General features: G+C 40.1%; 1 protein-coding gene across 1 annotated transcript in view; it reads right to left on the reverse strand.

Moving 5' to 3' along the window:
* The window catches only part of LOC138777297 (slit homolog 3 protein-like), a 79,000-nt gene extending 65,472 nt beyond the window's left edge, over positions 1 to 13,528 (reverse strand). Inside the window, exon 1 of the mRNA XM_069956283.1 lies at positions 13,031 to 13,528. Within this exon, the coding sequence (XP_069812384.1) occupies positions 13,031 to 13,305 (275 nt within the window). The 5' untranslated portion in view covers positions 13,306 to 13,528. The remainder of the gene's footprint in view (positions 1 to 13,030) is intronic.
* Between the last annotated feature and the right edge of the window lie 202 nt (positions 13,529 to 13,730).

Here is a 13,730-nt window from a genome sequence, read left to right on the forward strand (position 1 = left end):
GCCCCGCGCGACCCGATCGCCCCACTCACTCACCACAGCCTGGAGGTCCATGACAGCTGCAGGGTGATGTCACGGGACCTGACGGGACGTGGAGACAGCGGAGAGCGCAGGACAGGTGCTGCGTGGGACAGGTGAGCGGCTGACTGGGGGGGGGGTGATGCTGGCCATCACTGAGGGGGCGGCCGTCTGAGGTTTGCCTCAGGCGGCAGAGACCCCAGAATCGTCCCTGGCTTTACAATAATGCTCTCTGCCACCAGGCCATACAGGGGACGGCAGCCTGCCTGATACTCTTCAACGGCGTTGTGCAGTAAAACAACACTGAAATCCTTCATTCTTGGAATCTCAAACTAGGCTATTTGGCCAAATTCCCCTTTCCGGTTATAATAGAAAAGATAAAATATAGAGTAGGCATAGAGGACAGAGGGCTGAAATACTTTCTGCAGATATTGGCCTAATCCTTTCTGGCAGATAGGCCTAATCCTCACCTGGACAATGAGAATAGATTGTAGCTCTGTAGAAGAAATACAGAGCTCTGAAGGTACAATAATATGAATCAGTGCAGAATACTGAACCTAGTAATGAACGGTGTTAATAAGGAGACTCAAGTTTACAGTAAAAATGCTATTCCTTTGTGTGAGGAATATCTGTGGTTATGAGAATTTGTGGAAATTGAGGATGCAAGTTTTACCCAATGGTTTTTAATAGTATAACATAGTAATGAAGTATACACTAAAATTCTGGCTATTCAAGATGATTTTTCCACCACAGTTATAAAATGTTTAATACAGATTAACCTTTTCATGACTGGGAGTCTTGGCACATGTATTTGCACATACCAAGTGTTTTTTTTATGTATTTGGCTGCTTCATTTATTTTTGTATATGACTTGAAGGCTTTTAAAAGGGAAAAGTAAGCAGAAATAGGTTTAACCTCAAGCGATTTGTGTCTGTGTCAGTCACAATGTTGTCGTGCCTGGGATGTGCTCCATTAAGTACAGGTTTAATTATTAATAGTCAGGTTTTCATTTTATAGCTGCAGGTACATTCATAGCATTTTATTCATGTTTAGTTTTTTATACTTTGTGGGGGGGGGGGGGTTCATATGCCAGGAAAAATGTGATCTATGTATTCCCACACATTACTGGTAATAGTGATCTAATAGTACTGTAACTGTCTAATAATTTACTGTTACCAGTGATATGTATATTTGGATATGCTGGGAAGACTGACTGTCTTCTCAGCTTCTTTAGCAAACCCCCTCTGTCTTAGGAAATCTGTGACATTAGTACTGACATCACCATTGCAACATGCTGAACATGGAAGCAGCCACGTTCACATATAGAGACACAGCACTCAGTCCTTTGAAGCTTTTCTGACAGATTGCTTGTCACGATCCAAAGATCAGGCTGTCACTGTGGCAGCTCAATCTGCTTAATATCAATGCATTACTTGTCATTCACCCAGCAATGTACAGGACCCTTCCCTGCCAACATGATTTAAAAATAGGGAACAATATAACATACTTCATTGATATTAAAAGTATTAAAAGCTTGTAGCCTTGAACTGGTTGTAAAATGCAATCATGGAAAATGTTTCCTCTAAACAGGGGTGTATGAGGATCGCTGGCAAAGGGTTAAAGCTTTAATATTAAACAAGGGACAATGCTGACTTTGAAGGTTACCCGACTTTCATGCTGCCTGAACTATGAGTCCAAAAGGGCTTCTCCTCCCACCAGCCTTAAGTGATAGATCCCTTCCTGATTGGGCGTAAGACCAAAACTTTTAATTAAGTGGCAACAAGACAAACAGCCACCACCAGGGACTTCTGCTTCAGGCAGCATGATAGTGATCATAGGTTTCCTTTAATTCATTATATAATATCAGTAGTTTTAAATGTTAAAGCGAATGTACCATCTTGTAATTCAAAATAAAATTTTCATTACCCCGTAGGAACAGTGATCCCTGTGGCGCGGTCTATTTTTCCAAACACCACCCAGCTCCTGCGTTCTGCTCCATTTTCTTTTTGTCCAGGCGGACCTGGCGCCTCCTTGTCTAATGATATCCCCTCCCCTCAGTGATGTGCCATTAGAATCAAGCCTGTGTCAAGAGTGGATATTGTTACACTGGGGATGCTAGGCCCGCCTCCAGTGCATAGAGTATGCCAGTGCACAAGAAGAAAATGTCGCTGAGTGACACATTTTGGAAAATAGACCACGCCCCCAGGATCACTATGCCGGCATTGACAGGGTTATATGAAAAAAAAAAAAAATTAATTACGAGATGGTAAATTTGCTTAAAGGTTTTGGTGACCAAATCCTGTATTACTCCTGGCCAATTAGTAATTCATGTCCATTCTCTCCACTTTTACATACTGACATGAATGAATACTTACTTCAAATGGTTAATACATATCACACAGCAGATAAGACACTGTTTTAGAGTAAATTGCACAAAAGGGGATAACTACTCTGATAATGGTGGGCCACTGTCTTTCCTGGAGGTGACCACATGCTTCCACTGGAGGCTTCTTGTGAGCTGTTAAAATAATTAAGCTTACCACAAAACCATTTCTGCTTGCCAGAAGATCACAAGAACAGGCCAAACCAGGTCAGTATGTGGCATAAATAATGGAATTGTTCATGCTTCTGGAATTCCTCGCTCAGCAATTCCAGGTGCCAAAATCTCTAACTAAATATAATGGCTCTTCACATTATTTTATCACATTCAAGACACATAGCACATAAAGATTATATTCACAGAATACAGAACTGTTGACAAATACACATAATTTAGAATTTTTGGCAACAAATCTATTTTATAATCCTTAGTTTACTCTCAGAGAATGCTTCAATGGCTTGAAGAGGGTTTGTACTCTCTGAGAAGAGAGGCTGGAAGATTTTTCGGAGCCTCAAAATAAATACAGAAATAAATACAATTAACCTCTTAAGGCGCCCTCAGCTTCTGCGTTGTCTTGTCTGCTGCACAATGCTCATTGAGTGCTAAGGAAAGAACAGAAGCAGAGACACCATCCAGCACAGTAAATAATAGTCCCATAGTAAGTTGTTTCTAATAAAAAAAAAATGAAATAAATACACAACCCTCCCCAAAATAACTCCTTGAATACCTGCCATAAAGGGTCTTTGTCACTACTTTCATGGTGCCTGAACCACCAGTCTTTGGGGCCGTCCAAGGCAGCTTCTCCCCCCACTGACCTTGATTGAAAGATCTCTCCTTATACCCCAAAAGTGGAAGATCTACAGGCAGAATTGTCGCAATGTAATCATGTGCTATAATTTTTTGTATGGTCAGTTTACTACTTACAGCCAGTGTAAAGCCAACATGCATTCTATTATGCTGTGCCATCATCACAGTTTTCCAATCCAGTCGGTTGAGGCAGGATCCTAGCTATGTAGTACAGCCATAGTTCTGCTGCTAATCACAAATGTATCATCTGATCATCTAAACACTTATTCAACCAATTATCAACCTTTGTAAAAGATCCCTTAGATTTTGATGTTGTGTTGTGTTGTGCGACTACTACAAACCAATTACCCTAATGTAATACATCAAAAATTACATTAGACAGTGATAAACAATATTAAAAAAAATAATAATACGTCTAGTAACAAAGAAAAATAAATCCCTTGTGGGCACCGCTATAACCTGCAAGCATTTGGTTTACTTAAAAATAATAATAATTTTTCTTTTATTTTAAATGCATTAAGTGCACATAAAGAACCAAAAATTTAACCCAGAATTAGTGTATTTCATTATTTTTGTTAAAAAGAGTACTTGTCATTGAAAATAATTTTTGATACATGAAAAGTTATTGATCCCACCAGTTCTCACTAGGGAGACTTGCTGGGATCAGGAGATACAGCCAGACAGAGACCGTAGCAGCTACGCCATTCAGTCCCTGGTCGTATCCCACTCCAGCCGAGCCCATCATTATTAAACTACCTAGAAAAACAGAGCAGGTGGCTGGGCAGAGGATCACACTTCTGCCACATGCTCTTCCTGGCTATACTGTATCTCCTGATCCCAGTAGGTTTCAGCAGTGATCCCAGCAGGTCTTGACCCAGTGGGATCAATAACTTTTGACATGTCTGATGTCATGTAAAAAATTATTTTTAGCGTTAGGTACTCTTTAACAAATTTTTACAATTAGTAAAATGTACCTTCTAGGGTCACTTAAAGCAATTGATGGCCCATTGCGGTTGGAATCCCTCCATCAGAAAGGAGGGATAGTAGTGCTGGTAGTGTAGAGCACCTGGACCTATGTAAATATCAGTGTTTTAGCATACATGTATAATAGGAAAAATTTGCATAGACATACACTAAATAGAAAACACAAAAAATGCAGACACTAGCAGCAACTTTCTATTGGAACTGGCTATACAGCTTGTTTTATACTTTTACTGCTCTGCATACCTATATACTATATGCTATATACTGTGTAATTATTGTGCTGTAATTATGGAAGGTTTGTACCCACCAAGGAAAGCTGGATCCATCTAGGCCAAACACTACACCAGGAACTTGTCCAAAGTGGTTGTATTTAAAAATAGAACATAAAGGGAATGTGACACCAATACATAGTTAAGACATCTAGGCCTCCCCTCTCTGTGGTATGATCTCTGCACAGGTCATAGAGCGTGCCTTGTAAACTATGCCTTTAAAATGAATAGGGCCGCCCATGAATCTTGGTCATTCCATTGTGACTGTCTGTAGGGATTGCTGTAAAGCATATCTAAATAGCTCAAGCAAAATGGCTGATACTAATGTACGAAAAAACTGAAATAAACAAATTACAATCAGAAAACATTTTGCAGTCAGACAGCAGGTCTCACATACCTTCTCATTTGTCATAAATAAATAAAGTTTAGGTTGATTATTTTTATAAAGAAAATTCTACGTAACAATCTTTCATTCTAAAAGCTGTCATACTTTATGTTTACTTAACCACTTAATTCCCCTCTGGATCTAAAAGACCAGGTGTGAAAACTACATAGAGATAGACAGTGACATTTCAAAGAACACATTTCTGAATCACTCAAGCAGCAGATACGGCCTGCAAATCCTTTACGTCTAGTCAGTGAACCTTTCATACAAGCATTTTGGATCATTTTTAGTCTCCAATTTCTATACATTAAATAGTTTCCACACTATTTTTAAATGAAATCTGCCTGGATAATTATTAACGCCCTGCAGCTGACCGTGTTTCTAAATAGTTTCTTGATGCACCAGCAGTCCATAGCAAACTACAGATCACGTCATACTGTATTATAATTAATTGAGCAAAATCCGCCCTGCCACATCTGGAAATAAATAAGTAAAATACAGCACATTGGCATTAAGGAATTTTGCTTTTCCTACCCACCATTCTAATATACCTGCTAAGTTAAGTGCTGCAAAGTAGGACTAGGAGCACCATGAGAACTGCGGGAAAGTGAGGGACGTAAGTATGTGTTACATATCAATTCTTTACCTGTCTGGCATTGTTCTTAAAGGGAACCTGTGAAAGGGGACGCGGGCACAAAGCCCGCCTGACCCCCCGGTGCAGCCCCCGGATACTTACCCTTTCCGACGAGTCCCATTCCTGGAGCTGGTCCGTGGAAGAAGATATCAGCGCCTGAAGCCGTGCGCGCGTGCCACTGAGATGAGTCTGACGCCCATAGAGAATGGCGATTCCATTTATTCTCTATGGGCGTTGGACTCATCTCAGCAGCGCGCACGCACGGCTTCGGGAGCTGATATCTTCATCCCGGGACCGACTCCAGGAATGGGACTCGTCAGAAAGGCTAAGTATCCGGGGGTGGTCAAGAGGCTGAAAGTAACCTACGCGGGGAAACAACATAGCCCAATGAGGTATGTTGTGTACATAAACAACATAGCTTGCAGTGATACTCAAATTGCACAACTCTTACTAACATGAATAAGATATTAGCAAATAGCTTAAAGATGTCCAGCATTTTCTAAAACCCAGTACCCTGCAGGGGGAGGGGGGAAATTGACCATAAGTACTAACTTATGAACTTTCGTTCATCAAGGGCACAAGTAGAGGTAAGTTAGTAATTGTGATCAATTTCCCTCCTCCCTCTGCAGGATGCCGTTTTTTAGAAAAAGCCTGACTTCTTCTTTATCTCCCCCACATAAAGTGATTGCACAATGCCACTGATCAGTGGAGACTGACTGTGAACTGCTGTGTGGGCCTATTCAAGCACATGGAGTCGCCTAGATTATATTTTTTTATTATTATATCACTAAAAAAGTATTGCTCCAAATGCATAGCAAAACAGCATGTTTGTGATAAATGCATAAATATGACTTATAAACACCGCATACTGCAGAATCGATGTGCTCTTGAAGCATTATAAATCCTTACTATTTATTAGTGTTAAACTTTGTCTGTAAACTCCAGCCGTACGTTCTCTGCTAATACAATCCCACTTTTCCAAACACTACAGTGGCACGCCATTCATCTTCGCATTCACATAGTAATTAGATACAAGGGATGGCTATTAAAAAGCCAAACAAATACACATGATGGATTTCAGCATTCACATTACTTGTTACTGCTTAGACTTCCGATTACTACTTTTTCTTTTTGTAAACATTTTGGTTCTGGTTTCCATACACTACAAATGTTATACAGAGAGGAAACACAAATAAGCAAGGAATGCAGCCAGACATAAAGAAAAATACAAGCTAAATCAATGATGCTAAATGTTCTAGCATATCAATCCTCTGTACATGGTTAGCACTGGTAACATGAGGTAAGAGAGACGGGATAAGAACACATCCAATGTACCATGTGAGAAATAGTTTGTAAAATATGATATATAAACTAATTCAACTAAAAGCCATATGTGAACAGTACAGAACATAAACACCAGCAGAAAACACAGACACAAAGGAAAATTCTACAAAACACCAGCAATGGCAAAAGTATCAACAATCCTTCAGTCTGTAAGTGTCCCCAGAGGCTTTACATGGGAACTTCTGAAAGATAAACCATGACATATAGCAATCATGATCAAGAGGCACTGTGGCACACCAGAGGTGGAGAAAAAAAGAAAATATCAGTCTTTAAAAGACTAGAACTAGGGTAATTTGTGTCCTAAATGTAAAAAAAAGCTAACAGCTAAAGACCAATGTACCAGCAATTACATTGCTTTAAGATTTATACATCAATAGACCAGCGCTGGCACTGGAATGCCGTGGTCCTTTTCTTGAACTGCAGCCTGTTTCCTGCACACGGTGGCAGTCTATTACCAGTCACCAACCTGCGCTAAATCACGGGAGGCAGGGGCCGGCCCACCCCCAGTGGGCAGAGACCCCCACCCCTTAATAGCACAGCTCCATTAGAATCAATGGAGTCACATCAAAGAGGCGAAGGTATTTCCTCCCACTGGGGGCGGGCTGGCCCACCTCCAGTGCTTACAGCCTGACTGCTGTTCCAAAAAGGAATGCGGCACTAGCAATATGTATAAATTTTAAAGCGATGTACCTGCTGGTACATTAGCTTTAAAAGGGTACCCCTTTTTCAAATTTACTGGTGTCATAAAGTTATACAGATTTGTAAATTACTTCTAGTTAAAAAACTCAATTTCTAAGTATTTATCAGCTGCTGTATGTCCTGCAGGAAGTTATGCATTCTTTCCAGTCTGACACAGTGCTCTTACCTCTGTCCCTGACAGAAACTGTCCAGAGTAGTAGCAAATCCCCTATAAAAAAAACTCTCCTGCTTTGGACAGTCTCTGTCACAGACAGAGATGTCAGCAGAGAGCAATGTCAGATTAGAAAGAATACACCACTTCCTGCAGGACATACAGCGGCTGATAAGTACTGTAATGCTTTATTTTTTATTTAAATAGAACTCATTTACAAATCTTGAAAAGACTAGGGCCATTTGTGCCATGCATGTCACTTTAAAAGTAAGAATTAGGCATAGCTTAAAGTCTGGCCACAAAAAGGCACAAATAAGATAAATGGATTCTATACATTTCATATGCCAATCTGAAGAAAAAGTATGCTGGCATAAAAAGTGCCAAGCTTTTTAAAAGGTACTTACTGCTAACATATATTCGCTACATCCTTTGGCTATGTATACCACAAAATTGACACCAATTTCTAGTGTACTTTGATCCATAGGAGGTCATGACCTCACCTGCTAGACCGCACCCAGTGACTACATTCTAGGCCCTTTAAAAAGTGAAAAGCGCAAGACATCAAAACGTCTTTAATAAGCCTGTTCCCTTTGACCCCTGTGTAGACTGTCTTATTTTTATCCACTGTAAAAGATAAAGGGGTTATCCAGCCTTACAAAACTGGTGGTGTATACTGAGGATAAGTCATCAATGTAGCAATGGGTGTCTGTTTGAAGCAGCGGTGATGTGAGGTGATGGTGATATATGGGATAAAGCTGCACTACCTCACATCACTGCTACCGACACTGTGGCCCAAGCACTGTAGCCCCTTCATGTAGCCCCACACACACTTCCAATACTGACCATCAATTTTAGAGGGCTGGATAACCTCTTTAATAACAATGATGTATGTTGTGACAGATTTATCGAAGGCGGAAAATATGGCCATAAATATATCACAAAGAAGCCACATCAGTTTGGTTATAAATGACACATTGGCTTAATGATATATGATACAGCGGAGCAAGGTTTTATTTGGCTCTGTTTACACTATTCCTCATGATCTTAATAATTCAAAAAGAAATACATGTATACTTCTACTGCCTCCATGCCAAAAGGACAAAAACAAACTGGAGTAAAGTAGAACTGTCTTAGTTGCCCCTAGCAACCAATCAGATTCCATCTTTCATTCCACACCGATTCTTCAAAAAATGAAAGGTGAAATCTGATTGGTTACTAGGGGCAACTAAGCCAGTTCTACTTTACACCAGTTTGATAAATCTCCCCCAATGTCTTTCATGTTGCCCTTTTCATTCAGGATGGTGGCAATAAATCCAATAGTTTTTTACAGACAGTCACAACCTAAATGCATAAAAAATCATTGTAGCAGATATGCGACAAGTCTGTGGTAAAGTCTGTGACCCCTCTGTACTGTTAGGTGTGTAACAGCTTGTTCATGTCAGAAAAAAAAACCCTGTGGCTTTATGAGAAGTTTCTTTGGAGATACGGAGCCCATCTTCACATGATTTATGAAGTGTTTGAATGCAGCATGACTGAAGTGGAAGAGTCTGTATATTGCATTTCCACACCTCATTCAAGGCCTTTTATTACCCAAAGCCTGAGTGGTTCTCTGCCCAAACCTCTGGCTCAACGATAATGATAAAACAAAATATATATCACTTTTACCAGTCCAAAAACATTAAAACATTTCCATTATTCTGCGTATCAGAAAGCAGACGTCCGTATATTGAGAAAAACAATAGGAGAAAACATTCCTTAGTTATTTTTCCAGCACTGTGGCCTGCGTCTTCCAATGTGACATTTCCTGGAGAGATGCCTACTTGTAAGGGACCGCTGCCATTTATTTATGGCATAGGGCACAACCACTAACTACCGCTCTCATTCCTGAAACGTCTTATCCAGGACTAAAATATACAAGACACTCGCTAGAAAACCACGTTATATCACATCCAACCCTTTTATACAGGAACTTGTGTTTCCAATAAAGTCCTGGGTAATGGATGTGCAGCAATGCCATTCAGTGATGGAGACCAGGGACAGAGACATGATAAGAGGTTGGCAGACGAAGGGCAGAGATCTCTGACAGCATGATAACCTTAACGCTGGCCTTACAACATATTCTCTCTTCTTACGACATTAAAGATTTAGCGCTTTATCTTTTCCATATGAAAGTCTGGATCTGCTCTTCCACAGCCAGATAGTTATATCAGTTTTATATCAATGCCCCCCCCCCATGCACTCTTTATGAAAAACATTACATTATAATTATATCCAGTGAGGCCTAGGTGCCATGTGATCCTCTAAGCGCTGCTGTCATGCCAAGCATGGTTTATAGAGAAAGCTAGAAGGAACAACGTCAGATGGGAAGGGTCAGGGACCCTAAACTTCATGACAACATTGCTATAAGGCTGCATTCACACACAATAGGCAGGATTTTTAGTACAAATTATAATTATATATTTTTTTACCTTTTTCTGTGTTTTAGACCTATTCTTGATTTTGGATAAAAATACCGGCCTAAATATTATGTGTAAACCAAGCATACAGTTAGGCTGGGTTCACATTGTGACTTTGCTAGGTTCTTACTGTATCCGTTTTGGTTGGAAAATTTACAGAAAAATGTGGCCAACCTCTTTTTTGTGAACACTACAAAGTGTTAAAAAAAAGGGGGGGGGGCAGATCCATTTTAATTTGTGGTGTTTTTTTCAATGGAAAGTGGGTCAAAATGGATGGCATACAACAGCATCCATTTTTACCATTCATTTTTTTTTTTCATGGAAAAATTCAATAGATAGCAAAGTTGTGATGTGAACCAGTGTGACAAGATTAGGGGTGCATGTGAAAGTGTATGGGAGATTGCTGAAAAAGAATGGTGAAAAGTAAAACAAAACCTTGCCATAAAGTGAAGTGCTTAAGGCATTAAAGTAGTACGGCCATGAGCAGCAATACATTCTACAGATCGCTCCTAAAGGGATACATTTTATGCAACCCCTAATGGATTACATGATGTATATTATAATACAAGAATCATCTGGGTGAAGTAAAGTATAATGGACCCTGAACTTGTATTATGTATTGCAATGATAGCACTCAGCATCCCATGGATCAGGCTGCAGCCGGTGACTGGAGTCACTTGCACTTTCCAGGCTCTTACCCACTCTCGTCTTTGTCAGTATCAGTGACTCTTGTAATACACCACTCAGTGTCTCCCAGAAAGATAAATCTTGTATCTTAGTGGCTAAGCCGACAATGATGTATGGCACTTTGGGGATTACCCTCCTATGTGATGATCATGTCAGCTATGCAGAATAAAAAGAATAAAAGTCATTGTGATTGTAATAATATAAAACCCTGCCCTTCGTATTAATGGCGTTCAGTCCCGGATCAGGTTTACAGACTCATTGCAGCAATAGCAGTTATAAAGCAGGTGATACAAATCTGTCACCTTGTCTGATGCAGGTACTTCCCTGTTTCATTCCCTGCAAAAGTTAGATACTAATAAAAAAATGACCTAAAAAACAATAAAGTTTCTGTCACTTTATCAAAGTTAGAGACAGGCAGGACAGCAGGGGCGAGGAATTCTCCATGGCACACAGAGGAGCCTGGTAGTATGTAGGTCACCTTGCAGTAGTCCTGTCAGTAAGGACACTTATATAAGCAGTCTGTATATAATAATATAATATAGTCAATGACACTAATGCTACGTTTACACGGAACGATAATTCGCCCGATCGTGCGATTAACGATGTCGGAGTAACATTTTTTTTTTCATAACAATCAGCGTTTAGACGGTACGATATATCGTACGGAAATTCGTTTTGCGATCGCTTAAAGCCTATATAACACATTGGTTAAAATCGGCGAACGACTGTTCACATGGAACGATCTGCGATTTTTTTCAACGACGATTTGAGAACCTGTTGAAAGATCAATCGTTGATCGTTCGCTGCGTTTACACGTACGATTATCGTTCGAATTCGACCATTATCGTGCGAATTTGCACGATAATCGTTCCGTGTAAACGCAGCATAACACTACAGCATGATCAATACTACTAAACAATATAATATGAACAATAACACCAATACTACAACACTATAACATAATCAATATCATGAACACTGTAATATGAACAATAACACCAACATGATCACTAACTATATATAACAATATAACTTTATCGTTATCACTGACAGTGATCAAGAATGATCAATAACACTATGATAACAGTATAAACTCAGAACAAAAACAGTATAAAGTTTGATCAATAAAACTATACCTATAGTCTGATCTGATCAATAACACTATGATGACAATATAAAGTCTGATCAATAAAAGTATACAGTTTGATCGATAAAACTATGATAAAATATATAAAGTCTGATCAATGACATGATGATAATAGTGTAAAGGCTAAGCAATGACACTATACCAGTATAAACTTTGATCAATGACACCATGATAACTATAAAGTTTGATCAATGAAACTATGATAACTATGAAGTCTGATCAATGACTCTATGATAAGTTTAAGCTCTGATCAATGACACCATGATAACTATAGTGTGATCAATGAAACTATAATAACAGTACAAGCTCTGATCAATGACAATATGATAATAGTATAAAGTCTAAGCAATGACACTATAACAGTATAAACTCTGATCAATGACACCATGATAACTATAATGTTTGATCAATGACATTATGATAACAGTATAAACTCTGATCAATGACACCATAACAGTATAAAGTTTGATCACTATGATAACTATAAAGTCTGATCACTATGATAACTATAAAGTCTGATCAATGACACCATGCTAGCAGTATAAGGATCGGTCAGTGACACAATGATAGCAGTATAAGGATCGGTCAGTGACACCATGCTAGCAGTATAAGGATCGGGCAGTAACACTATGATAGCAGTATAAGGATCGGGCAGTGACACTATGATAGCAGTATAAGGATCGAGCAGTGACACTATGATAGCAGTATAAGGATCGGTCAGTGACACCATGCTAGCAGTATAAGGATCGGGCAGTGACACTATGATAGCAGTATAAGGATCGGGCAGTAACACTATGATAGCAGTATAAGGATCGAGCAGTGACACTATGATAGCAGTATAAGGATCGGTCAGTGACACCATGCTAGCAGTATAAGGATCGGTCAGTGACACCATGCTAGCAGTATAAGGATCGGGCAGTGACACTATGATAGCAGTATAAGGATCGGTCAGTGACACCATGCTAGCAGTATAAGGATCGGTCAGTGACACCATGCTAGCAGTATAAGGATCGGGCAGTGACACTATGATAGCAGTATAAGGATCGAGCAGTGACACTGTGGAGATACTCACAGCCTCTCAGCATTCCTGGGGATCCCCTTGGGCACAGTCTTCAGTCCCAGTCCATGACAATCCACATTGAGTCCGGAGCAGGTACACTTGCCAGGACAACTATCAACCAGGGTAAAAGTGATAAAACTCCAGACGCCCAGGAAGAAGACCAGGGGCAGGTATCCTCCCCGGAGCTGGGGCAGCAGCATGCTGGTAAGTCTTCTCCAAGGATCCCTTCCACTGATACAGACTAGATGGAGTCTCCTGCGCTCAGCACTCTCCGCACTCACCACCATCTAGGGATGACTCCAAGTTCATCCTTGCACCCAGCCCAGGGTCACAGGACTCCACTAGGTAAGAGGAGTTCTATCCCAGATCCAGGTGAGAAGCTGCCCCCCTCCAGACAAAACCTCAGAGAGAGACACAAGACGTTGTCAACTATTCTTCCCTTCCTGATGAGAGAAACAAAAAAAAACAACGTGATTCTGAGGAGCACAGAAGGAAGTAATGCCTGAGAACCAAGACGGGGCTGTAAACTGATCTCCTACAACCAGCAAGTTTCAGAAATTCTCCTCACTTGTGCTTCCCCCTAGTGGCCGTACCTTGTAACTGCACACTAACCAAACTATATAAAAAAAAAACTGCTCACGTTCTCCTACATTCAGGCACTCCACTACACAAGGTAGAACAAGAAAGGAGTGATCTATCAATTGTTTATCCA

The sequence above is a fragment of the Dendropsophus ebraccatus genome, unplaced genomic scaffold, assembly GCF_027789765.1.
Source record: "Dendropsophus ebraccatus isolate aDenEbr1 unplaced genomic scaffold, aDenEbr1.pat pat_scaffold_565_ctg1, whole genome shotgun sequence".
NCBI classification, from domain to species: Eukaryota; Metazoa; Chordata; class Amphibia; order Anura; family Hylidae; genus Dendropsophus; species Dendropsophus ebraccatus.